The sequence below is a fragment of the Camelus dromedarius genome, chromosome 34, assembly GCF_036321535.1.
Source record: "Camelus dromedarius isolate mCamDro1 chromosome 34, mCamDro1.pat, whole genome shotgun sequence".
NCBI classification, from domain to species: domain Eukaryota; kingdom Metazoa; phylum Chordata; class Mammalia; order Artiodactyla; family Camelidae; genus Camelus; species Camelus dromedarius.
The window spans coordinates 1,475,634-1,503,099 of record NC_087469.1 but is presented as its reverse complement, the minus strand read 5'-3'; the positions used below and the strand labels follow the sequence as shown (position 1 = coordinate 1,503,099).

At 36.6% G+C, this 27,466-nt stretch overlaps 1 protein-coding gene across 3 annotated transcripts in view; it reads left to right on the top strand.

The window, feature by feature from the left end:
- The window catches only part of LOC105096604 (protein NPAT), a 43,925-nt gene extending 30,771 nt beyond the window's left edge, over positions 1-13,154 (top strand). For all 3 annotated transcript variants that reach the window (XM_031443771.2, XM_010988973.3, XM_064482018.1), the window contains 8 exons: positions 138-234; positions 870-998; positions 3,066-4,739; positions 6,350-6,465; positions 6,540-6,648; positions 8,998-9,058; positions 9,168-10,329; positions 11,498-13,154. In XM_031443771.2, the coding sequence (XP_031299631.2) occupies positions 138-234; positions 870-998; positions 3,066-4,739; positions 6,350-6,465; positions 6,540-6,648; positions 8,998-9,058; positions 9,168-10,329; positions 11,498-11,575 (3,426 nt within the window). In that variant the 3' untranslated portion in view covers positions 11,576-13,154. The remainder of the gene's footprint in view (positions 1-137; positions 235-869; positions 999-3,065; positions 4,740-6,349; positions 6,466-6,539; positions 6,649-8,997; positions 9,059-9,167; positions 10,330-11,497) is intronic.
- The last annotated feature ends 14,312 nt before the right edge of the window (positions 13,155-27,466 follow it).

Genomic DNA, 27,466 nt, shown 5'->3' with positions numbered 1-27,466 from the left:
CATAGTGTTATAATCAGAAGAAATTTTCTTGGAAGGGAATACTACATAAATGGTAAAAAAAAAATTAGACATCCTCTAATTACTTTGCTGGTATTGAACTATATTGATTCAATTAGGATCATTTTTTGTTTTTGCAGAGTGAAATCCACATGTCTGAAGAAGCTATACAGGACATACTGGAACAAACAGAATCAGACCCAGCATTTCAGGCACTCTTTGATCTATTTGACTATGGTGAGTAGACCATTTCTTTCAAGGCAGTTAGGAGAAGAAAGTTTCTCTAATTTCTTTGGCAGCTTAAATAGAGTGAAACAGGATTTCCCAGGGCATCTGGAAAGTTTCTATTTTCATTAAAGCAAACACATGGATATTAAAGAGTTTTTTGCTTCATTTTTGTCTTAAACTTTAGCTGTAAGAGTAGAGAACAGTTTGAGGGGGCAGTTGTGGGCATTTTTGCCGGTCAACAAAGACGTGTTGAGGTCTACTACTATACATACATTATACTAAACACAACTGGATGATGCAAAAGTAATAAAAATATTTGGCCATTGCCCTCAGTCTTATGGCTTAGTGTAGTAGTTCTCAAAGTGTAGTCCCCAAATCAGCAGATGAGCATTATCTGAGAACATGTTAAAAATGCATAATCACCCTCCAGGTGATTATGATACAGGCTAAAGTTTAAGAGCTACTGGTCCAGTGGAAAAATTGTACCAGTCAGTAATATACAAGGTAACATGTTAAAAGCATCGAAGGACTGTAATTAAAAACAGACTTTAACATTTACTTGACCCCTATCAAACTGCATTAAACTGATGCTCATTCTTATTCTGGTCGTTTAACCAATTATTTCCCTGTTCCCTTTTTAACAGGTAAAACAAAGAATAATAAAAATACATCACAAGGCATTTCCAGTCAGCATATGGAAACCAATCCGAATGTAGTCTTAGCAGGTGAAACTAATCTAGCAGTTAAAGGTTCTTTTGAAACCGAAGAATCTGGTAAGAATTTGCTTTTGTTAGTATCAATCTAAATACTAATACCAGTCTCAAAGTCTCAAAGGCAGAAAATGTTTAATTTGAAAGTTGTTCAAATTACCCATATAGGTCATTTTTGTATTTATAAGTTTTCTCCCTTCATTTAAAAAAAAAAATTACTTCCAAGCCTTTATTTCTTTTGACTAAAAGGTGAATTTTTAGTACTCATTCTTTCATGACGCAGTAGACTCTTGATATACACAGTCCGGTTTTAACAGTGTTGATCGATTGAACCAAAGTCTAAAACATTGAACATAATTTTTTTGAGACATGTATTTAAATCCCCAATATATGAGGTTGGTTTGTGGTATTAATCACCCTGCCTAGTAAGCAAGCATAGATGACTGATCAGTATCATATCTCACTTATTTAGAGGAAATTGTGTACTCTGGTGATAGTGTTGAATTAGGGATTTTATGAGGTTTCAAGTCATATTCCTATGTGCCCAGTAAGTAGGTTCTTTACATTTCTGTTTCCCATAGAATACCAGTATGGTACCAGTGTGGCACATAATTGTCCCCAATAACTACTTATGAATGAGGGAGAATACCCATAGAACCATCTCTCAAGTCAAAAACTAGAATGCCCCTGGCATCACACAACATCTTTTCGTATCCCTTCCCCATCACTGTTCCCTTTATCCCTGTTCCTCAGGGATAACCATCGTCCTGGCTTCTCCCACATTATCCTGGCATCTCACACTTGCTAAACTTTATGCCTCTTTAGTACCACCTCTGTCCATTTCTGTCTACAGCAGACTATGCAAAAACAAATCTTTTCTTAAATGTCATTACTCCTTTCAGGTCCCTCAGAAAACCTGATGGCTTCCAAGTTTCACTATCATGTCTTCCAAAAACGACTTCTGGAATGTCTCACACTACATTCCTACTCTGAGGCCCTCACCTATATCCAAGCCCAATTCGTCATTTCTTCTTAGGCTGAGTTGTAGTAGGGTGTGTCTTTCTCACATGTGTTACGTGTGGAAGACTGTGCTTCAGGGAGGCTCCACCCTGCACAGAATGAAGCTTGAAATCCTGTGTTCTCAGTCTTCCCACTTTGTTGAAACTGCCTACCCCCTGAATTTATGTGGCCTACATGTGCTTTCTGCTGATCTCCTCTTAATAAGGGTTCACATGTGTTCTACCCCCGATATGATTTTACCAGTGTCATATTAACAGAATAATACGACAGCTTATATACATTGTTCTGGATTTTTCTCAGTCTTCTTCATATTATTAATTGCTAATATTTTCTATCCTAAACTGAATGATGTTATGACACAGTATATTGGTATTTTCTCAAATGCCCTTTCATCTTTTTCCAGCTTATTTGTAGTCACTTATTTGTCAAAATCTCCTTGTATGATACCTCTTTTATAACACTTTCTCACATCCCGTATGCAGGAGGAGGTCCCTTTTGTTCTTACACTACTGTAGTTTTTACCATGTTTTATTATGACTTTCTGTTCTGTATCTGCCTCGCTAACTAGATTGCTCTCTCCAAGGGCAGAGACTGGGTCATTCATCTTTGTATCCCAGTACCAATCATATGGTTGACCTTCAATAAATATGTGTTGAATGTTAAAAAGCACACAGTTACATCAAATGTCAATCGTGCAGAATGTGCTTGGCCCCATTTTACCTTCAAAAAAAATATCAGATAAAGTCTGGTCAAAAGAAATGATAGGAGTTGAAAAGTCAGCTGTTTTTAAAAAAAAAAAAACTGGAGACAATTTTTTTATATATTGGTACATATTAAATATTCTTAAACCTATATCCTTTTACCTTCATTATGTCATCTGTTTTTTAAAAAGCTCGAAAACCAATTTGGCACTTGTTTAGAAAAATATCAGAGTAAGAAAATTACCTGTAAGTTTTTTGATACTCAAAAAATGAGAGGGAGAGTTTATCAGACTTGTTGGTATGTCAAAGATTAGTTACTTCCTCGGCAAGATAGGTTTCACAGTGAAGATGACTACCTCAGAAACTGTACATTCTCACAGTATCTTTCTACCGTCCTGATATTTTGCAGATGATCAGTCTGGTCAGCCCCCGTTTTGTGCATCCTATCAAAATGAAGACGCATCAAATGCTTTGAAGAATGGCAGCAACCATGATGAGCTTAGACAGGAAGCCCAGGAGCATTTTTCCCAGATAAGCTCTGGCGCCCAGAAAAAGGCCTTTAAGACAGCTGTACCTACTGAACAGAAGTGTAACCTTGATATACCCTTTGAGTCTGTGCCTAATTTGAATGACTTTAACCAAAGAGTACATTCTGATGCTGAATGTAATCAGCACTGTGCTGAATTATACACCAATCAGATGTCCGCTGAAACTGAAATGGCTTTGGAAGTTGAAAAGAATTCTCTGTCTCCAAATGCACAGAATGAATCTCGATTACAGCCTGATCAGTCTGATATACCAATAACGTCATTTGTTTCCCTTGGTGGTGAGACTAACAATGAAAACTTAATTCTCTCTGGGAAAACTTCTCAACTTTTATCCCAGAATATTCCATTAACTGGAAAACCATGTAAAAAAAGTCAATTTAGTGAAAGTTCTGATGATACAAGAAAACTTACAACTAATTTCCATGATTCCAAGTCACCAGATTCTAGAGAAATTTATCAGAATAAAGTTGAAATTAATCATGTATTACCAGTTGCATCACAGCAACTTTCAGATTGCCAAGATAATTCTGCGCTTCAGAGTAAAATATTACCTTTGTCCGTTGAAAGTTCAGGTTTAACTGTATCTGAACAAAAAGTAGAAAGTCATCTTGGAGATTCAGTGTCTTCAGTTAAACAACCATCTAATGATTCATCCTCTGTTGAGTTAAATCCTGCAGTACATGAAACTCAGCCCTCCAAGTCTGAGAAAGTCGCTTTGGAGTCACAAGAGCCTTCATCTTCTGTAAAAGAAGATGGGGATAGTATCTTTCTCTCTTTAGGTGAAAATAACTGCGAGGAGGTCACGTTGATGCCTCCAGAAGGTAATGCTATAGAAGAGGCACATTCTCTTCCTTCAGAATCTGTGTGTTCTTCAGTGAGAGATTCTCAACCTGAGTCCCACAATACTGATGATAAACCTGCTAGTGACAGCTCAACAGAGGTCGACGCATCGAATATAGTCTCTCTCAAAATTATCATCAGTGATGATCTGTTTGTCTCCTCAGATACCGAACTGAACAGTGCTGTTTCTAGCATCAGTGGAGAAAACTTGCCAACTATAATTCTGTCTGCTCCTGCTAAATCACCTGCCAGAAATGCAGAAGTAGTTAAATGCCTGTCTTCAGAAGAAACCGCAGGTGCTGTCGCATCTGCTGAGGGAATTGGGGATTCAGCCTCAGTGGACCAGAGCCTTTTAGCTCTCAGACCTGAGCACTGTGCAGTAAGCAACACTCAGAGTGACGACAGCATTGCTTTTTCAGCCAGTGTTGCACCATGTGTTTCCAAGGATGGAGGATACATACAGTTGATGCCAGCTACAAGCACAACTTTCGGCAACTCGAATAACATTCTGATAGCTACCTGTGTAACTGATTCAACAGCCCTAGAAACAGCTGTCAGTCAGTCAAATGTCATGGTGTTGCCTGGAAGTTCTGCACCTGTGACTACTCCGTCTCCACCACCGCAGTTACAGACGCCACCAAGGTCAAACAGTGTATTTGCGGTCAACCAAGCTGTGTCGCCCAGCTTTTCACAAGGTAACTTGAAGAACATCTCTGGAATGGGATCTGATTTCTCTTGTGTGTGCAGTTACTGACTACAAGGTCATAAATCATAGATAAATAGTACAGGAAAAGATTCAGAAATTTTCTGATTATTCCTCCTCCTTAATGGATTAATTCAAACTTTTTTTTTTAATTCACTGCTAAGCTATGCAATTCAGTGGTTTAGTTTTTTTACTTTTTTTCTTTCCATAGTTGCTTCTCAATCCATGCCTCGGCTACAAAACAGAGAGAGAAAAAAAGACTGATTCATCAAATAGCTATATACTTAATAAAACACAGTGTTGTAGGAGGTTTTTCTTAAATAGCTGTTATCGCCTTAGTCTTCAAGGAATGTATTACCTATTTGGAGAGACTTTGAAGACATAACTTGAATTTCTCCCTCCATAATACCCTTTGTAATTTCTCACGGTCTTCCACTTCTGAGAATTCTTCAGAATTCTTTGTCTATAGAGTACTTGCGGTAGTTACTATACGGCATTTTATATGCAGTTAGTCTTTGACATGCCTGTCATGGAAGTGGTTCTTGGTTGTATGCTCCTTGCAGGTGGAGTTTATGGCACATTCATTTACACTTCCCTATATACTGGTTCCCAAGCTCCTTACCCCTCTTTTTTTTACATTTAGGCTGCAATAAAATCAGATTAAATATCAGCAAATAAATATTAAGCCTGATGGATCTATTTAAAGTGATGTTTAATATAAGATTAAAGGTGGGGGAGGGTATAGCTCAAGTGGTAAAGCGCATGCTTAGCAGGCATAGGGTCCTGGGTTCAATCCCCAGTATCGCCTGTAAAATAAATAAATAAATAAATAAACCTAATTCCTTCCCCCCCCAAAAAATAAGATTAAAGGAGGAGTCAGATTTGGTAGAAAATGTGGGACTTGAGCTGAAGCTTAGAGAAATAAGATGGTACCTGGAGTAAAAGGAAGGGAAGTCTTAAGCCACACAAGTATAGGTAGGCATTTGAGAGACTGAGGTAGGTGTTCATGAAAGTAAGGTCACCCTGAAAGGAACAGTAATGAATTTATTAGGACAAGATTCCCTTACAGGGCAGGGTTGCATTATGATAGCCGTAGGCTATATTGTTGACTTCTCTGTATAAACATTGTATTTTCCCCCATAGTTTTCACTGGTTGCTCACTTATCTGGATGCTTTTTGAGAAATACCATTGAGATAATAGTTTGGGGTTGTGAGCAAGTCTTGGACTGTCAGTATTCAGTTAGGACCCTAATTTTCTGGTAAAAGATTGAGACTTGAAACCTGCACTACCCATTTTTTCATCAATTTCACTGTTCGTTCTTGAGGAATCAAACTATAATGTGACTTCCTAGCTGTATAGTCTTATGCTTACTCATAATATTTACCTTGACTTAATTCCACAAGACTACTTGAATATTCAGATTGACTTTTTCTTAATTTGTTAGCCTTACTGTTGTCCCTAAATTAATTTTCTAAAAAGGAGAGTAGATAGTATGAAAAAGGTATTATAATTTTATAGAATTTATTTGAAATTAATCATCACTTTGGCGTCTTGTATTTATGAAAGAAAATCTCACTTCATTGAGAATTGGGTTTTTTTAGGATCTGCCATTATAATTGCTTCTCCAGTCCAACCTGTACTTCAAGGAATGGTGGGAATGATACCTGTATCTGTGGTTGGACAGAACGGAAATACCTTTTCTGCTCCTCCTCGGCAGGTAAGATTTAAGAACTGAAAATGGCTTGGGCCACTTTTCAAACAAAGTTTAATTAATGGCTTCTTCTCTTCTAGGTCCTTCACATGCCTTTGGCAGCACCTGTATGCAATAGAAGTATCCCTCAGTTCCCCATCCCTCCAAAATCTCAGAAGACTCAGGGACTAAGAAGCAAGCCTTGTACAGGTGTGTTTTTAAGTTCATTCGTGTCACCTTTATGTCTCTGTACTCATTTGTTTGCAGCAATATCTTTTTAATACTAATAACATTCCTAACAGTTGATTGTCCAACCTTTGCTTAAAAGATTTTTTTGCGGTAATTAGAAAAAAAAAAAAGACAAATGGAAGAAAACAGAGTTTAGAAAGAGACCATATATTTAGAGGAACTTGTGGGTCATGGAGGTAACATCAGAAGTCAGAAGAGACAGGATGGATTGTTCAAAAAGTGAAATTTATTGGCTATTATATGTATTACATGGAAAAAATAGATTTCTTCCTCATACCATATACAGAAGTATGAACTCCAAGATGATGAAGACTTAAAAACAAAAAGCAAAACAATTAAACAATAAAAGAAAATGTAAGAAACTAACATCCTAATGACTCTGGGATAAAAGGATTGCTTTTGAAAAATGAAAAAGGCATAATTTATAAATGGAAAAATTTGATAATGCTGACTAATTCAGAATTAAACATTTCAGTCCAGTAAAAGACAGCATATATGAAGTAACACGAGATTGTCATTCAGGGCCTTGATGATCATTGCACCAAGTTCTCAGACTTCTCTCCCTCAGACTTTCCTGTCTCCATGAGTGACAGAATGCCCATGTTGTTAAGGTAACAACACCCCAACTCTCAGAATTTTTGACCCCCTTCACTTCTAAGTTTTTAATCTTCCGTTCACCCAACCTCTCCCATAGCTTCATGTTTCATTTTTCACTACTTCTCATTAGACCTATACAATTTGTAAAGGGAACTTCTCTCAAAATATTCTCATTTCCTTATGTCCATTGAACCTCTCCAACCAGTGAGAGCTCCTATTACTTGTATCCTTACTCTCATCTGAACTTTCACTTCCTTTCTGGGTTCACTTCCTTCCCTCTCCAGGCTGGACCCCACCACCCACTGCATCAGCCACTTTTCCTAGGACTTTTAACACCTTCATAGTCACATTCTTCTGCTGTGTCTACTTGATACCCTCTAGCCCTGGACCTCTCCAACCAGCCACCCCTCTGCCTTTACACCTCAGCTTCTCAGCACTGCTTTAGCAGTGGTGCCATTCAATCACACTTCAAATTATGTCACCCTCACTGCCACTTAGCAGTCACTTTAAATTCAGTCTACTTGTCTTCTTTCTCTCCCATTCCTCCTTCAAACTGTTTCAGATTTTCACAGGTCTTCCCAAATCTATCCAGTCACCATCTTCCTCACTCTAGGCCAATGATTTTATCTCCAAGCTTAATCTTTAGCTTTTATTTTTTTTGGCTCCTTCCCTCTGTGGCTGTCCAACTACAGTTACAGGGATCATTCCCGCCATTCCTTTAGGTTTGTTCCAACTGCGAACCCTTAATCCCCAACCCCTATCATCTCCCTCCCATTCATTCTTCATCCACATTATTGGCCTTTCTCATGTTTCCACTAAAACTGTTTAAAGTCACCTGTGGCCTCCTAATTCTGCGTGATACATTGGACATTTTCCATTCTTACCTTACGTTACTTACTTCCCTCTAACAATTGATGCTATTGGTGGCTTATGGAACCACCACTAAACTACTACACTCCTCCCTTTCTTAACTTTATATAACTCAGGATCTTCAGACTCTTCAGAGTCTCACCTCTTCCTCAGAAACCTCCTCTGCTTACTACAATTCCTACTTCCAGGTTTCTTTCTTGGCCAGTTCATCTTCTATACTACTGCCAAAGTATCTTCCTAAAACAAATCTATTCATGCATCTTCCCTATTTAAAACTCTTAAGGATTCTCTATAAAACCTTTTGCATAATACACAAGGTCCTCCGCAGTCTCGTCTTTGCTCTTGTTTCTAGCGTCATATCTTACTGCCCTTCCACATAAACTCTTAAGTCCATAGAAATTAAAATACGGCTGTTAAAATTCCAGAGCATGTGCTATGAGTGACATAGGATTGCAAACATGACAGGTAAATGGGCAAAATTTTAAAACAGGCATTAATACCTTGCTTAAGTAACTTTTTGGATCTAAGTAGTACCCTTCAGTGCCACATTGAGCATTAAACTTCGTAGATCCAAAGTCTGTATTCATACTTGCCTGAAGTTGAGGCATGTCATTTGTTCTATGTTTATACTTATATCCTCAGCAAATTGGATGAGTGACCACATTGTATATATTACAAAGCTGCTTTTTAAACTCAGCATGTGAAAAGTACTTCATTTGTACTTTAGCTATAGCTTAAATTTTTTCTCATGTCGTCTGATACTGTAGCCCATTGCATTTTCTTTCAGAGAAATAAACTTTCAGGAAAGTTTTTCTTTTCTAATTAATTTATTTATAATTCCAGGAAAGCAGGTAAATAATTTGGTGGATTCATCAAGTCAGTTAGTCGGATGTCACGCACAAAGGTGAGCATAAAAGTAATTTCTATCGTAGATTATTTGAATGCTCAAGCTAAAAGCATAAGGAATTTCTTTGTGTTGCTTAAAAAAAAAACAACTTTTTTTTTCCTTGTAGAACTGAAGTTTCTGACAAAAATGTGGCCACAGATCTTGGAAAAAAATTGGAAGAAATCACAGTTCCCTTCTCAGTAGAGAGTATAGTTCCAACTAGCAAACCATTTGAAAGCCACAGACGTGTGCTCTGTTTTGATAGCACTGCTTCTCCTGGGGCAGATACACAGGGGACAAACCATAAGATGGTGTCCCAGAGCAAAGAAAGGAATGACATTTCGCTTTCTAATCTGGACTCGCCTGTTGTGTCCTCCACCCTAAAAGCCCCTTCTAATAATGCTGTCAAAAGAGAAAGAGAGAAGCCTCCTATGCCTAAGATTGTGTCTAAGTCAGAGACTGCCGCTAGCCGACACAGCGCCATGAAAGAGACTCAGTCAGAGAAGAAGGTTTCACCAACAGGAACTGTACTTGAGTCTTTCCATAAAGCAACAGCTAACAAGGAGAATGAATTATGCAGCGATGTGGAAAGGCAGAAAAATCCAGAAACTCCAAAACTGTCTAATGGACCACAAAATGGGGGTGTACGGAATGAGAAAGCTATTGCTTCATTGCAAGAGCTAACCAGAAAACAGGGCACACCCTCAAACAGTAAAAATGTCATTTCCGTAGGAGTACCTGGGAAGGATGTAAAGCAAGAGCAAGCCAGGTCTGCGAGTTCTTTGATTAACCCACTCACCAAACATAGCACAGAAATGTTACTACAAGACATCCAGTGGCATAGCCCAGTAAATAGACTCACTGATAGTACTGATTTGCCTGGACCCCGGACACCTGGCTCAGGGGCAGCGGAAAAACATAAAGAAGAACCTACAGATGGTATTAAGGTCCCTTCTAGTAGGCGTTTCAGTGAAGACAGTAGCACACCCAAAGTAATGGTCCCTCCTGTCACCGCGGACGTGCCCGCCTGCAGCCCGGCCAGTGAAACAGGCAGTGAAAACAGTGTAAACATGGCAGCGCACACATTAATGATTCTCTCCAGAGCGGCCATCTCGAGGACTACTTCAACAACTCCTCTGAAAGACAATACACAACAATTTAGAGCATCTTCAAGGGGCACCACAAAAAAGCGGAAAATTGAGGAATTAGATGAGCGTGAGCGAAACTCCCGTACTTCTAATAAAAGTCTTGCAAACTCATCAGTACCAATGAAAAAGAAGAAAATTAAGGCAAGTTTGAAAGTCTTAATTTCAAAATTTATTCCTTGCCCTTCCTTTGGTGCTCAGATTTGAGATCTTATCATTTTTTGCTATAGCTACCTAATTGAACATTCTGGTCAAGACAGCTCTGAGTTTTGATTGACAAAATACATTCTCTAGCAGTGTGGTACTCAGAAGTTGTCTAGGTGAAACAGCATTGCCAAAACAATTCTGAGTCATTTATTTATAAACATCTTTCCTGGGAAAAGGAGGTTTTTGTTTCTGCCATGGTAGGACCCCAGTTTTGGCAGGGAGAGTAACACGTGAAAAACTGGGAAGCCACTGTTGTTTGTGGAATTACCAGACTACTTTGCAACTCCTCCATCTTGGGTTTTTTCCACATTTCCTGCCTTCTCTTCCATAGACTCTTACAAATGTTAATGTGTTGGAGCAGTATAAAAATTAAATTTACCTGTTTTTTCTTTAACCATGTAGGAAGGTAATGTAGGGTTAGCACTGATAAATGAAAGCTATTTTTCCTAAGTCTGTTTAGCCATTTAGTAAGTGGACTAAATAGAAAGAAAGGTTTAAAATGTCATACAGGAACAAATGGTATCAGGAAAAGCGTCTTGGCTTTGCTTCCTTGCAAGCCTGGGGTGACTCCTGCATCTCCTGCCTATTGCTTCTGTGGCCATTGTTAAGCCCATAACCTCTCTGAGTCTCAGCTCCATCATTTGACATGTTACCACACATCTTACCTAACGGCTGTGAGGACTAAGTGTAGTGTTTGTAGAGTGGCATATAATCAATGTTTGAAACTTGAAAAGTAAAACTTTCTAAGGTTTATGGTTCAGCAGTAATGACCACCTTATAAAAAGCATGTCCTATCTTGTCTCAACATTCATACACTCTAAATTTGTATAATGTCTTGTGCTCTAAAATAATGTATAAGTACCACTGAAGTGTATTTTATTAACCTTGGATTTATAAAAGTTGTCTCTATTTTCTGTATAACTAAAATTCTAATGAACTAAAAAGTTCTAGTATATGAAAGACTCCAATATGAAATTCTATAATACTTAATAAGAAAGCTAGCTTTTTGGCCTTGTTTGAGTTCAATGTGTTAACTTGGGTTTCTTTTTTCTTTTTTTCTCTTTCCCTTTCTTCTCTTCTCTTTTCTTTTTTTTTTTTTTGACAGAAAAAGAAGCTACCCAGTTCATTTCCAGCTGGAATGGATGTGGACAAATTTTTGCTATCATTGCATTATGATGAGTAAATATTCTGAATGTGTAAGAACCATAGCTATTTAAAACTCCTATCCCTTAAACTATGAGTGTAGGGAATGAGATATTGACAGAATCTGAAAGCATGACCTGCACTTTTCTTTCATTGTACTGAAATTTCACTTTATTTCTAAACCATGGCTGTTTCTGAAGCAGCTTCCTAGTTTGTAAATAGATTTACTTGGTATATTTTTATTTTGGCAAAAACATTTGCAGAAATGTAAGGAAAGCCAATCTGCAAAATTGTATAGCTTTTGACAATTGCATATTGTAAATATTGTGTAAATCTTGTTGAAATAGAGGTTAAATCAACCTAATCTTCTTACACTGTGTTTTTTGACTTCTTATGATCTCTAATTCTGAGGCTTATTCATCTAGAGTAGTTTCTCACTTTGGGTGGGAAAATTATGCTTTTCCATATAAACTGCCTTCAGTAACTATCCAACAAGACATTTTAAAGACACGGCCACTAATTAGTACAAAAGTGATAACTAACTCAAATGGTAATAAAGTAACCAGAAATGAACAATTTGGGTTTTTTCTAGAGTGAATACTTAACCATCCCTTCTTATAATTGCAGAAAAGATTATATTCCTGAAATTTTATACTTTAACTGTTTCTTCTGGTTGTGCTGGTCTCTTTTGTTTTAAAGAGAAAATTTTGTAAACCATTTGAGTGTTCTGATCTTTTATTTATAATTTTTGAGATCTTTTTCAGAACTTTAAGCATTTAGACTATTGAGCCATAAAAAGTTTGGTTATGTAGTAGTTGAGATTTCTTGGTATGTATATACTTCTCCCCTAAATACTGGGGATTTAAAGAATTGCACTAATTCATAGAACTTTTTACATAGTAGTGACCAATGCACATTTAATTTAAATCTTGTGTTCTATGTTAAAGCTTGTGTGGAGGATGATCTGTTGTTCTTTTAGAAAGCCATGTCCATCATAAGATGTAAAAAGAGAAATCATAGTTTTCTATTTTAATTTAGTTTCTCCTAAAATGGGCTATGTTAAATAACTATAGCTGTACTTGGATATAGTACATTGTCTCTGTGCCCCTTGAAGTATGATAAAGACTTACTCTCAGAAAGTCCTTAAGGAGAATGAAAGAGGTGCCTTCTCTGTATTAGACCCCCACACATCAGTCAAGTTGAGGAATTGGTTTAAACCTTTAAATGAGAACAGAAATTGTAATTCATACCTAACCAATTGTGCCTAGATATTAAAGTATGTTCTCTTAAGTGCTTTCTGTTTTGTTAAATATCAGTATATTAAGGGTTTTTTCTACAGGTGTATATCATTAAAAGAGTCATTTTCCTCAACCATTTTTTTTTGTACTGGGCCTTTAAAAACCTAAATCCATCCTACTCTTAACACAGCATTTCTCAGTGTGGAAAACATGACTTAATTGCTGAACCTTACTGCAGAAAGAAATTTGTGTTGTAATAAATTTTTATGATGTGGCAGTGGTCTATTCCTAAGGAACTAAATATACAGTTAATGTTTATTTAACTCAGCTTGATACTGTACTACAGTTAGGTTTAAATAAATATTTTCATTAACTTTAGAAGTTTGAATTCCTTCATATTGGCAGTCATTCCTTTGCAAGTCAATAATTGTTTACTTTTTCAGAAGTTCACATAATGCTGAAAAATTATAGATTTTCTTCTCATTCAGTTAATACGTATTTGTATGTGCTAAGTACTGAGAATTCATATGAAAATAAAATAAGTTGACTTTCTTCAGGAGTCTTAGTTCACTAGCCAGGAGCCACTAGATAGAGCACAAAGACACTTGTATTTGGAGCTTTCATTCATGTTCAAGAGCAAAACCATAATCCCCATTTTATCTTAAAAGTCCAGATGTCCTGGACTAAGGTAAAGTATTGTACCTGGCTATCTGTTTTAACAGTCACTTGCCCAGCTGACTGCATTTCAGAGTTAAAGTATACCACAGACAACTTGGGGCTACTTTTATAGCTACACATAATTACTATTTATTTTGGACATTACTTGTGGTTAATGTAGTCAGTTGTATGCCAAGTCTGAGAAGTCTTGTGATTAAAATATTTGATTAGGTTAGCCCTGGATATTGTTAGAACCCTTTAGTAAGTGTGTTGAAATTGTACATGAGTAAAGCATCCATCAGAATTCAGCCAAGGTCTAGATGTCATGACTACTAGGAGGACCGTGATTAAGCTTTGATAAGGAGTAATTTCAAAAGCATGTTGCTATGTATTCTGCATTTCGTCATTTTTCACATTGCCATCTTTCAGCCTCAGGCTTAACTTCTTGAACTTATATATGAAGTTTTGACTTTATTATGTTCTCTCTTTTAGTAGACTTTTCTCTTTTTAAATATTGGTTAACATTTTGGTATATTTCACTAGTCTTTTTTTTCCTGAACTATTTTTTCTATATAATTGAACTTAATTTAAACTGTTAATATAACCTCCTAATGCTTTTCTTTTTACTTCAAATAATATCACACATTATCTAGTTTTTGACTATTATCAAAAAAAAATAGCAGTGAACATACTTGTAAATAAATATTTATCTATGTTGTCAATTATTTCCTTAGGAGACATTTTACAGAGTGGAGTTACTAAATCAAAAAGTTAATTTACATTTTTTTTTAAAGTTCTCAATACATTTTGCTGAATTCTTCCAGAAAATTACTTCAGTTTATATTCCTGCCAGGAAATTGTCATTTCTTCCATAGCACCTGCTTATCCCTTACCAGAGATATAGTCGACTGTATCATCACTGGTTTCTAGGCTTTTATTTCTTGATTTGTTGAAATTAGGAGTTAGTTCCTAATCTATATGTAATTTGTTTTGGTACCTGGTATGAAGTAAGAATACATGTTTTCCCTGTTTAACCACTTGACTCAGTATAACTGCTTAAAATAAGGTTCTTCCCACACACATATATGATGTAGTATCGCTCTTATCCTTTACTGATTCCCGCTCTTTTTTACTCACAACTCTAAAATCCCAAACGTTCTGACAACCAATTTTTTCCTTAAGTTTAACATCAAAACTCATTTTAAGGCAAAACCTGAGCTGATTTGACATGAAGCTACATGAGTATCTCATTTGGTATGAATATTCACACTTGGCTGGGGTAGTAACGTGCTTAGTACTGTGCTGTTTCAGATTCAACCGGGGGTATGATACATACGTTATGTTACTTTTAAAAAAATCCTAAATATTCTGAATTATGAAACCCAACTAACCATAAAGGTATAAAATCAAAGGTTTGGGGCCTATATTAAATTTATACGCATACATACACAATATACTACAGTGTATAGGTTATTTTATGCCATTGATTAAACCATTATAACTTTGTGTCCATTATAACTATTCTTATTTTTTCAAGTATTCATCCCTTTTATTAGATTAACTTTAGAATCACTTACACTTTTTCAAGTTAAAATTCCATTGGAATATTTATTTGAAGTACGTTAACCTGTGAGTGTACTGTTACTGAAAGAAGCTAATGGTAATATGGTATATATATTAGTAATTTTATAATTACTGTTACCCTCATAAATTTCTTGCCAAACTGGGTATTATATGGTTTGTTGCTATTTTGATGGAGCTCTCCATTCCATTGTTTTAACTGATTATTGCTTTTTTGTTAATGTGAAATTTTTATGGAAGCATAAAGTAGAAAAAGTGCTCAAACTCTTCAGTTATACAGTTCAATGAATTTCCTAAACACCCAAATCCACTTAATCACCCAGATCAAGACTAGAATGTTACCAGTACCCTAGAATCCCCGATACTTCTTTAGGAACTGCTAGCCCCAAGGGTAATTATTATTCTGACCTCTAAAACCATAGTTTTAGCTTTTTAAACTTTGCATAAATAGATTTATGCAGTATATAGTCTTTTTTAACTTCTTTTGCACAACACTGTGAGATCCATTCATGTTGTGCGTAATTCAGTTGTCATCCTCAAAGCTGTGTATTTGTTCACTGTTTATCCTCAGTGTATTATTATACCTCAGTTAATCTGCTTTGTAGTTGAACATTTAGATTATTTCTAGTTTGGAGCTATTATAAATAGAAGTGCTGTAAATATTCTTATACGTGTTTTTTGGTGAATGTATTATACTTTTCACTTGGATGTATACTTAGGAGTGGGGTAATTGGCTCATAGAGTTGCATATATCCAACCTTACTCAGGTTTTTCAGTTTTCCCGAGTGGTTGTACCAAATCATATGACTATCAACGGTGTAAGGAGAGCTCCAGTTCTACATCATTGTTAATACTTGGCATTGTCATTTTAGCCATTTTGTTGGTATATATTGGTATCACATTGTGGTTTTGACTTGCTTTTTCCTGATAAAAGTTGAACACTATTTCCAAAGATTATTGGGCATTTGGATTATCTCCTTTGATGGAGTATCTGTTTATCTCTTTTCCCTATTTTTGTATTGGGTCGTCTGCCTTTTTCTTACTGACATGTAGGTAGTCTTTCTGTATTCTAGATACAAGTCCTTTTTCAGATTCATACCCAATGTCTGAATATTTTACCATGTTTTTCTTCTAGGAGTTTTATTCTTCAACCTTTCGTATTTTGATCAACCATCCATATGTAATAGGTATTCCACCTGAGTATCCAATTAACTCAGCACCATTTATTGAGAAAGACTATCCTTTCCCAAATATGTTGCTCTGTTACCGTTGTCTTAAGCTGGTAAACTGAGTATGTGTGGGTTTGCTTCTGGACTCCCCAATCTGTTCCATTGGTCTGTTTTTTCTGAAAATGTGCCAGTAACACAACGTCTTAATTACTATAGGAAATCTATTTGATGTTTTATTTTATATTTGGGCCCCTTACTGAGTGAACTTTATTAGAGCCAATGGCTTTCCTGGTGCTTATTTTTCATTTACTAAGGAAGGATATATCATCTCAAAATAATAATTTTCCAATTTCTTCTTACACTAATTAGTACTTCCAGTATAACTAATAATGATCAAAGTAGGCTTCCTTGTCTTAAAATTCCTTATTTTAATAGGGATTTTAAGTATAATTTTGGCTTTGTTTATAGTGTTTTAAGCATTTATGTTAGGAATACCTGTTCAGCCTAATTGGATGCTGTTCTAACATCAGTTAAAATATTTTTATTAAATCCATTAATTTCTTTTTATATTAGTAATACATACTTTATAATCTTAGTGATTCTGTAAATATAACTAAATTTGATTTCTCAGCTTTTTATTTAAATGTTTCCTTCTGATGAAATTGGTTTCAAGCTTATTCTCAGACAATGTATGCAAAGCATTGAGGTCAGTGTCTGGAAGATAATAGGCACTTTAACACCTAGCTGCTATCCTAGCTGGTCCTGGTTTTTATTTCTGCAGCAGTTTATTTCAAATGGGAAATAACTCTTCTTGAAACTAAATCACCAACAAATCATAAAATCCTGAAGGCTTTTGCAGAAGCAGTTGAGTTTCTTTCTCCCCAAATTTCTTCCAAGCTGATTGGTCTTATCAGACTTACAAGCTCGTTTTTTTACTGAATTAAATTATGTTTTCCTCTCTAATTTTTGCTTGTGTTCTCTTTGAATTAGATGTGACTAATTTTTTTGAGAATCACTTCTTATATTTGACAGTTGTATACTTTTCTAATTCACTAATTTCTTATGTTTCCTATTTTCCTCACAGTTCTTTTTTCATGTTCAACTTCTTAAATGAAGAGTTTTTTTTTTCTTCTAAAACCATGTAAGCATTTAATTAACACTATGAACTTAGTTCTGATTTCAACTTTAGACATCAAATTTTGAATGATGGGGTAAGTACTTTCATTCTCTTGTCTTTTTAATATATAACTTGATTACTTAGAATAAGGTAGCATGATTTTTTTTGTTTGAAAATTTACAGTGTTTTTATTATTGTGGTCAAAGTATAAGTTAAAATGAGTGTTACATGGGTGCTTAAAAACAGGTGTGTTTATGTAGGTACAAAGTTTGATGTTTAATGTTAAATCCCATCTAACTTTGCTTTTAACACTTACAAACATTTAATTTCCCATTGTTTTTGCTTCATTTGTTTGATATTATTGCTCAATGCATAGTCTGTAACTTGTATAACTTCATTTTTTTCAACTTTATTGAGATATAGTTGACAAAATTGTAAAAAATTTTTTAACATTTTTTATTGAGTTATAGTCGTTTTACAATGTTGTGTCAAATTCCAGCGTAGAGCACAATTTTTCAGTTATACATGAACATGCATGTATTCATTGTCACATTTTTTTTCACAGTGAGCTACCACAAGACCTGGTATATATTTCCCTGTGCTATACAGTATAATCTTGTTTGTCTATTCTGCATATGCCTGTCAGTATCTACAAATTTGAAATCCCAGTCTATCCATTCCCACCCCCCTCCCCTTGGCAACCACAAGTTTGTATTCTATGTCTATGAGTCTGTTTCTTTTCTGTATTTATATTTGTTTTGTTTTTGTTTTTGTTTTTTTAAGATTCCACATATGAGTGATCTCATATGGTATTTCTCTTTCTCTTTCTGGCTTACTTCACTTAGAATGACATTCTCCAAGAACATCCATGTTGCTGCAAATGGCATTATGTTGTCATTTTTATGGCTGAATAGTATTCCACTGTATAAATATACCACAGCTTCTTTATCCTGTCATCTGTCGATGGACATTTAGGCTGTTTCCATGTCTTGGCTATTGTAAATAGTGCTACTAGGAACATTGGGGTGCAGGTGTCTTTTTGAAGTAGGGTTCCTTCTGGATATATGCCCAGGACTGGGATTCCTGGGTCATATGGTAAGTCTGTTCCTAGTCTTTTGAGGAATCTCCATACTGTTTTCCACAGTGGCTGCACCAAACTGCATTCCCACCAGCAGTGTAGAAGGGTTCCCTTTTCTCCACAGCCTCTCCAGCATTTGTCATTTGTGGACTTTTGAATGATGGCCATACTGGCTGAAGTGAGGTGATAACGTCATTGTAGTTTTGATCTGCATTTCTCTGATAATTAGTGATATTGAGCATTTTTTCATGTGCCTATTGATCATTTTTATTTCTTCCTTGGAGAATTGCTTGTTTAGGTCCTCTACCCATTTTTGGATTGGGTTGTTTGTTTTTTTCCTACTATGTCTTATGAGCTGCTTATATTTTCTGGAGATCAAGCCTTTGTAGGTTTCATTGTTTGCAAAAATTTTCTCCCATTCCGTAGGTTGTCATTTTGTTTTGCTTATGGTTTCCTTTGCTGTGCAGAAGCTTGTAAGTTTCATTAGGTCCCATTTGTTTATTCTTGTTTTTGTTTCTATTGCTTGGTTAGACTGCCTTAGGAGAACATTTCTGAGATGTATGTGAGATAATGTTTTGCCTATATTTTCTTCTAGGAGGTTTATTGTATCTTGTCTTATGTTTAAGTCTTTGATCCATTTTGAGTTTATTTTTGTGTATGGTATGAGGGAGTATTCTAGCTTCATTGATTTACATGCTGCTGTCCAGTTTTCCCAACACCATTTGCTGAAGAGACTGTCTTTACTCCATTGTATATTCTTGCCTCCTTTGTCGAAGATTAGTTGACCAGAAGTTTGTGGGTTCATTTCTGGGCTCTCTATTCTGTTCCATTGGTCCATATGTCTGTTTTTGTACCAATACCATGCTGTTTTGATTACTGTAGCTCTGTAGTATTGTCTGAAGTCTGGGAGAGTTATTCCTCCAGCCTCTTTCTTTGTCTTCAGTAATGTTTTGGCAACTAGGTCTTTTGTGTTTCCATATAAATTTTATTATGATTTGTTCTACTTCTGTGAAATATGTCCTGGGTAATTGGATAGGGATTGCATTAAATCTGTAGATTGCCTTGAGCAGTGTGACCATTTTAACAATATTGATTCTTCCAATCCAGGAGATGGGATATCTTTCCATTTTTTAAGCCTTCTTTAATTTCATTCATCAATGGTTTATAGTTTTCCATGTATAAGTCACCTACTTGGTTAGATTTATTCCTAGGTATTTTATTAGTTTGGGTGCTATTTTAAAGGGGATTGTTTCTTTACTTTCTTTTCTGTTAATTCATCGTTAGTGTAAAGAAATGCAACTGATTTTTGAACATTAATCTTGTAACCTGCTACCTTGCTGAATTCTTTGATCAGCTCTAGTAGTTTTTGTGTGGACCTTTTAGGGTTTTCTATATATAGTATCATGTCGTCTGCACATAGTGACTCTTTTACCTCTTCTTTTCCACTTTGGATCCCTTTTATTTCTCTCTCTTGCCTGATTGCTGTGGCTAGGACTTCCAAGACTCTGTTGAATAGGAGTGGTGATAGTGGGCATCCTTGTCTTGTCCCAGATTTTAGTGGGAAGCTTTTGAGTTTTTCACCATTGAGTACTATGCTGGTTGTAGGTTTGTCATATATAGCTTTTATGATGTTGAGATATGTTCCCTCTATACCCACTTCGGTGAGAGTTTTTATCGTAAATGGGTGTTGAATTTTATCAAATGCTTTTTCTGCATTACTGAGATGATCATGTGGTTTTTGTCCTTTCTTTTGTTGATGTGATGTATTACATTGATTGATTTGCATATGTTCAACCATCCTTGTGTCCCTGGGGTGAACCCCACTTGATCGTGATGTATAATCTTTTTTATGTGCTGTTGGACTCTATTTGCTAATGTTTTGGTAAGGATTTTTGCATCTATGTTCATCAATGATATTGGTCTATAATTCTCTTTTTTGGGTAGTGTCTTTGCCTGGTTTTGGTATCAGGGTGATGGTGGCTTCATAGAGTGAGTTTGGAAGTATTCCCTCCTTTCTAGTCTTCTGGAAGAGTTTTAGAAGGACTTGTATGTTTGGTAGAATTCCCTGGTGAAGCCGTCCGGTCCTGGACTTTTATTTGTAGGGAGGTTTTTTATTGCTAATTCAATTTCTACTGATTGGTTTGTTCAAGTGGTCAGTTTCTTCTTGGTTCAGTCTTGGTGGACTGTATGTTTCCAGAAATTTGTCCATCTCCTCTAGGTTATCCATTTTGGCTCCATATAGTTTTTAATAATATTCTCATATGGTATTTTGAATTTCTATGTTATTTGTTGTAATTTCTCCATTTTCCTTTCTTATTTTGCTTATTTGTGCTCTTGTTTCTTCTTTGTGAGTTTGGCCAGAGGTTTGTCGATTTTATTTACTTTTTCAAAATACCAGCTTTTGGTTTGATTGACTTTTTCTATTGTTTTTTTAATCTCTATTTTATTTACTTCCTCCTTGATCATTATTATTTCCTTCCCTCTGCTGACTTTTGGGGGGTTTTGCTCTAATTCTTTTTCTAATTCTTCCAGTTGGTAGGTTAGATTGTTTATCTGAGATTATTCTTCGTTTTTGAAGGAAGGCCTGTATCGTTATAAACTTCCCTCTTAGCGCTGCCTTTGCTGCGTCCCATAAATTTTGTGTGATTGTGTTTTCATTTTCATTTGTCTCAAGGTATTTTTTAATTTCAACTTTGATTTTATCATTGTCCCATTGGTTTTTTAATAGCACATTGTTTAATCTCCATGCTTTCCTTTTTTTCTCCTTTGTTTCTCTGTAGTTGATTTCTAGTTTCATGGCATTGTGGTCAGTAAAGATGCTTGAGATAATTTCTATCTTCTTAAAATCGTTGAGGCTTCTTTTGTGCCCAGGTACATGATCAATCCTAGAAAATGTTCCATCTGCACTTGAAAAGAGTGTATCCTATTTTGGGGGGTTGTAATGCTCTGAACATACCCACCAAATCTAATTTTCCTATTGTATCATTTAATTTCTCTTGCCTTATTTATTTTCTGTCTGGAAGATCTGTCTAGTGATGTTAATGCAGTGTTAAAATCTCTGACAATGATTATATTCCCATCAATATCCCCCTTTATCTCTGTTAGTAGTTGTTTTATGTACTTCGGTGCTCCTATATTGGGTGCATAAATATTTACGAGTGTAATATTCTCATCTTGTATTACTCCTTTAATCATTATAAAATGTCCTTCTTTATCTTTCTTTATGGCCTTTGTTTTAAAGTCTATTTTGTCTGAAATCAGTACTGCTACACCTGCTTTTTTGGCTTTTCTATTTGCATGGAATAACCTTTCCCATCCTTTCACTCTCAATCTATAGGTGTCCTTCTCCCTAAAATGGGTCTCTTACATGCAGCATATTGAAGGTTCTTGCTTTATTATCCAGTCTGCCACTCTGCGTCTTTTGATTGGAGCATTTAGTCCATTAACATTTACAGTAATTAATGACAGATGAGTGTTTATTGCCATTTTGAACTTATTTTTGCAGTTGATTTGGTATTTCCTGTTTATTCCTTTTTTCTTCCTTTTGTGGCTTGGTAATTTTCCTTTGTATTATCTTGGATTTTATTTAGTTTTTGTGACTCCCTTGTAAGTTTTTGGCTTGTGGTTACCCTTTTTTGTAAGTCTATTAACCCATTACTATAACTGTTTGTATTAAACACATAGTAATATAATCTCAAACCCATCCTACTGAGAACAAAAAATTTTAAAAGGAAAGGAAAAAAATACTCTATATTTTCTTGCTTCCCTCTCCCACTGTTAATGATTTAGATGTCTTCTTTTACAATTTCTTGTTTATTCTATTTGTAATTCTTGGTAGTTATCACCTTTCCAGTTATGACTTTCTCATTTCTGTAGCATCTTGCTTCTTTTCTATGTAGAGTGACCTTTCAATATTTCTTTTGGCATGGGTTTAGTGTTGCTAAACTCTTGTAGTTTTTGCTTGTCTGTGAAATTCTTTCTCTCTCCTTCTATTCTAAAGGATAGCCTTGCTGGATAAAGTATCCTAGGCTGCACCTTTTTTTCATTCAGGACTTTGAATATATCTTGCCACTCCCTTCTGGCCTGTAGTGTTTGTGTAGAGAAATCAGCTGAGAGCCTTATTGGGGTTCCCTTGTAACTCACTCTTTAGTTTTCTCTTGGTACCTTTAGGATCATTTCTTTATCCTTGACTCTGGCCATCTTGATTATGATATGTCTTGGTGTGGGTCTGTTTGGGTTCTTCCTGTTTGGGACCCTCTGAGCCTCCTGTACTTGGATATCTGATTCCTTCTTTAGGTTTGGGAAGTTTTCAGTCATGATTTCTTCCAATACCTTTTCAATCCCCTTTGATCTTCCCCTTCTGGATCCCCTATTATGCTTAGATCAGATTGCTTTATATTATCCCATAGGTCCCTTATATTGTTTTCATTGTTTTTTATTTGTTTATCTCTCAGCTGTTCTGATTGGGTGCTTTCTGTTGTCCTGTCTTCTAGGTCACTTCACTTATTCGTTCCTCTGCATTATCTAGCCTGCTTTGTACAGCCTTTAGGTAATATCTCATCTCAGCAAATGTGTTTACCAATTCTACTTGGTTCTTCTTTATAGCTTCAGTTTCATTTTTGACATTTTATATCTCTAAACACTGTCTCTTAGTTCCTTCAGTACTTTAATCACTCCTTTTTTGAAATCTTGATCTAGTAGGCCATCAATATCTATTTCATTGATTGTTCTTTCAGGGGATTTCTCTTCCTCTTTCAATTGGGAGTGGTTCCTCTGCTGCTTTGTATTGCTCATATCTCTCTGGCACTGTGGCTTATGGAGTATCAGTTATCTATTGTGGTCCTTAAGGAGTTTATTTATTTATCTATCTAAAGCCTATGCAGGAATAAAACTTTAAAAAAGAATTTTAAAAGAAGGGAGGGGGAAAATGTTTGAAAACAGTGTATAATCAATAATAGAAGAGCAAGTTGAAGCAGAATAGCAACCAAGTTGAGATGTCTTTTAAAAACCTTAAAAAAAGGAGACAAGAACAAAAAACTATTTGAAACCTGTGTATAATCAGTAACAGGAGATCAAAAGCAAGAGAAATGAAAATGAAATCAGGTGTATTTTAAAAAATAATGATTAAAATATTTTAAAAGAAAAATTTTAAGGGGATTAAAACTGGAGACATATACAATGGTTTAAAAAGTAAAACTTAAAAAGGTAATAGAAAATAGAACGGATTTAAAACAGTAGGGGGGCAGTGTGTTCTTGTCAAGACTGTGCACTGTTAATGATTTTATCGAGAGGTCTGTCTTCGCACTGTTTCACAAACTCAGCTTGCTGTTTCCAGAGGTCCTCCCTTGGCTCCCCTCGTTTGTGCTGCTCCCAGTGCCTGTCTGCAAGCAGCCTGCACCCCCTCCCAACACTGGGTCAGGTGATGCACTGTTACACGGTGGGCGGGCAGATCACTCCCCCTCCTGATGCCCTAGTCAGCAGTCAGATGCTGTAATCAGGTGAGGTAGGTGGTTGGATCGCGCCCCCCTCCCAGCACTGCGGTCAGGTCCTGTGTTCCTGCCAGGAAGGCGGGTGGCCGCCCGCCCTCTCCCAGCGCTGGTCGCTCAGCTGCTCTGTGCCACTGCCGGCTCTGCCTTGGGTCAGTACTCTGTAGGCAGGCTCAGGGAAGACTGCAGAACGGCCCCGCCCCTGCTTCATGCTAAATCTCAGCTCCTTGTTTGTTTTGGCAGCGCTAGTTCTCTGAGTTACTAGGGTGGAAGGATCCTATCTGCCTCGGGCTGTAGACAAGTGTTGTCTGGCCTTTGAGGCTGCTAAGCCCTTAGGTGCCGATTCAGGTTTCACCCCTGCCCCCGCCTGGGGGCTAAGCACTGGAGGATATGGCAGCTGTGCCTGAGCCCTGCCTCTCTTTGTCCAAAACCTTCCGCGGGTTTTCAGAGATACGGGCACATCAGCCGTGTTGTTTTATGGAGGGCCCAGGTTGTTCTGCCTTGTGCACCCACTCGTCTATGGCATGCAGCTCCCTGCAGTCCCCTGGGGCTGCCTCAGTGCAGCCACCCCCGTCCTCCACCCAGCTCGGGCGGCCTGTCCCAGCCCCCAGCTGCCAGTATGCATCTAGGGCTGCGGGTCACAGAGACCCTCTGTCCCCGTTTAACTTAGTTCTGTCGGTCAAGGCGTAGGTCCATACAGATCCGAGCCTCGGAGGCTTCCCCTCCGTCCCACTGTCCTCTGTTGGAGAGGGGAGACCCAGCAAGCGAGCGCCAGTCCTCCTTTGCCGCTCCCTCCCCGCAGGACCAGTACTGCACTGTTTTGCTTTTTCTTCTTTCCTTTTTCCTTTTCTGCTACCAGATTCTTGGCATCTTTGTCTTTTGAAGAGGGCGATGTCCTGTCAGAGTTCTGCAGTGCTCTGGCTGGCTGGTGGTTCCGTGGATGTGAGTTTTGGTGTATTTGTGGGAGAGGGTGAGCTTCTCTTTGGCCATCTTGGCCCCCCACCTCAAAATTGTAAGATATTTTAAATGTACTGTACATCATGATTTGATCTACATATACATTGTGAAAGTTTCCTCCTATCTAGTTAAATCCATCATCACTTTTTTTTTGGTGATAATATTTTATTTCTACTTATCAAGTTTCAGTTTAAATTATATAATACAATATTATCATCTGTAGTCACCATGTTACACATTAAACCTTCTGACCATACATGTTACAGCTGAAATGTTGTAACCTTTAACTTCTCCCTATTTTCCTCTACACCCCCAGCCCCTAGCAACTGCTTTATTACTGAGTTTTACTCCTTTTTTTAGATTCCACATATAAATACCATGCAGTATTTGTCTTTCTGCCTGGCATATTTCACTGAGCATAATTGCCTCAAGATCCATCCATGTTTTCACAAATGGTAGGACATCCTTCTTTCTCATGGCAGAATTAACATTCCATTGTATATATTTGCCACATCTTTCTTCATTCATCTTTGACTGCCACTTAGGTGTTTTCGTATCTAGGCTATTGTCAATCATGCTGCAGTGAATATAGGAATGTAGTTCGGTTTTTTTATATATTAATATCCTGTTTCCATTTCCTTTGAGTGTATATACACAGAACTCGGATTGCTGGATTCATACTTTTTTCAGTTTTTAATTTTTTGATGAATCTTCATACTGTTTTCCACACTTACTGCCCCAGTTTACGTTTCCACCAACGGTACACGGTGTTCTCTTTTCTTCACATCCTTACCAACACTTCTCTTTTGTCTTTTTGATGATAGCCATTCTAACACCTGTGAGGTGATATTGTGGTTTTGATTTGTGTTTCTCTGATGACTGCTGATGTTGAACACCTTTTTGTGTACCTGCTGATCATTTGTATGTCTTTGGAAAAGTGTGTGTTCAGATCCTCTGCCCATTTTTTAACTGATTGCTTTTTTGCTGTTGAGTTGTGTGAGTTCTATATATATATTTTGGACGTTAACCCCTTGTCATATATATATGGCAAATTCTTTTCCCATTTCATAGGTTGCCTTTTCATTTTGTGAATGATTTCCTTGGCTGTGCAGAAGCTTCTTAGTTTGATGTAGTCCCACTTGTTTATATTTGCTTTTGGTGTCAAATCCAGAAAACCTTGTCAAGATCCATGTCAAGGGGCTTACCTACTTTGTATTCATCTAGGAGTTTCATGGCTTCAGGTATCAGATTTCAGTCTTTATGTGTATGGTTTAAGATAGTGGCCCAATTTCATTCTTTTGCATTTGGCTGTCCAGTTTTCCAGCACCACGTATTGAAGATATTGTCCTTTCCCCATTGTATATTCTTGGCTCCTTTGTTGTAAGTTAATTGACCATATATGTGCATGGGTCTGTTTCTGGGCTTTCTATTCTATTCCACTGATCTATGTGTTTTTATGTCAATACCATATTGGGGGTTTTTTTGGTTTGGGTTTCTTTCCTTTTGGCAGGGGGAGGTAGTTAGGTTTATTTATTTATTTGTATTTATTAATGGAGGTACTGGGGATTGAACCCAGGACCTCAAGCATGTTATGCATGAAGAATGAAATATAGCCATTTGCAGCAACATGGACATACCTAGAGATTATCCTACTATGTGAAGTAAATCAAAGATAAATGTCATGTGATACCACTTATATGTGGACTCTAAAATAAGATGAACTTATTTACAAAACAGAAATAGACTCACAGACATAAAAAGTAAACTTATGGTTACCAAAAAGGAAAGAGGTAGGAAAGGATAAATTTGGAATTTGGGATTAACATATACACACTACTATATATAAAATAGATAAACAAGGACTTACTGTATAGTGTTGGAAACTATATTCCATATCTTGTAATAACCTATAATGGAAAAGAATCTGAAAATACGTGTGTGTGTGTGTGTGTGTGTGTGTGTGTGTATGTATCTGAGTCACTGTGCTGTGCACCTGAAAAACTATAAATTAACTATACTTCAATAAAAAATGAAAATTAAAAAGTATGTGCTGTTGTGTCTCAGGGAATAGGGAGGCCTGCTCCCTCCCCTCAGGAAGAAGGAGAGAGACGGGAGTTGCTGGTTGGCTGGAGCAGTCAGAAGGCACAACACTTACCAAGTTCTCCATCTGATACGAGCACAGGTCATACTGCCCCAAAACAGTTACAATCGTATCATCAAAGATCACTGGTCACAGGTCACCATAACAAATACAATTTTAAAAGTTTGAAATATTGCAAGAATTACCAAAATGTGACATAGAGACACAAAGTGAGCAAATGCTGTTGGAAAAATGGCCCTAACAGCCTTACTTGATGCAAAGTTGTTTAAAAAAAAAAAAACAAAAAACTCAGTACAGGCATATCGTGGAGCGATTGCAGGTTTAGCTCCAGACCACTGCAGTAAAGCAGCATCTCAAAGCGAGTCACACGAATTGTTTCCCAATGCATCTAGAAGTTATCTTTACACTATACTGTAGTCTATTCAGTGTGCAATAGTATTATGTCTAAAATATATATACCTTAATTTTAAAATACTTCATTGCTAAAAAATACTAACCATAATCTGATAGCAGGATTGAAGCAAACCTCCGATTTGTTAAAAAACAA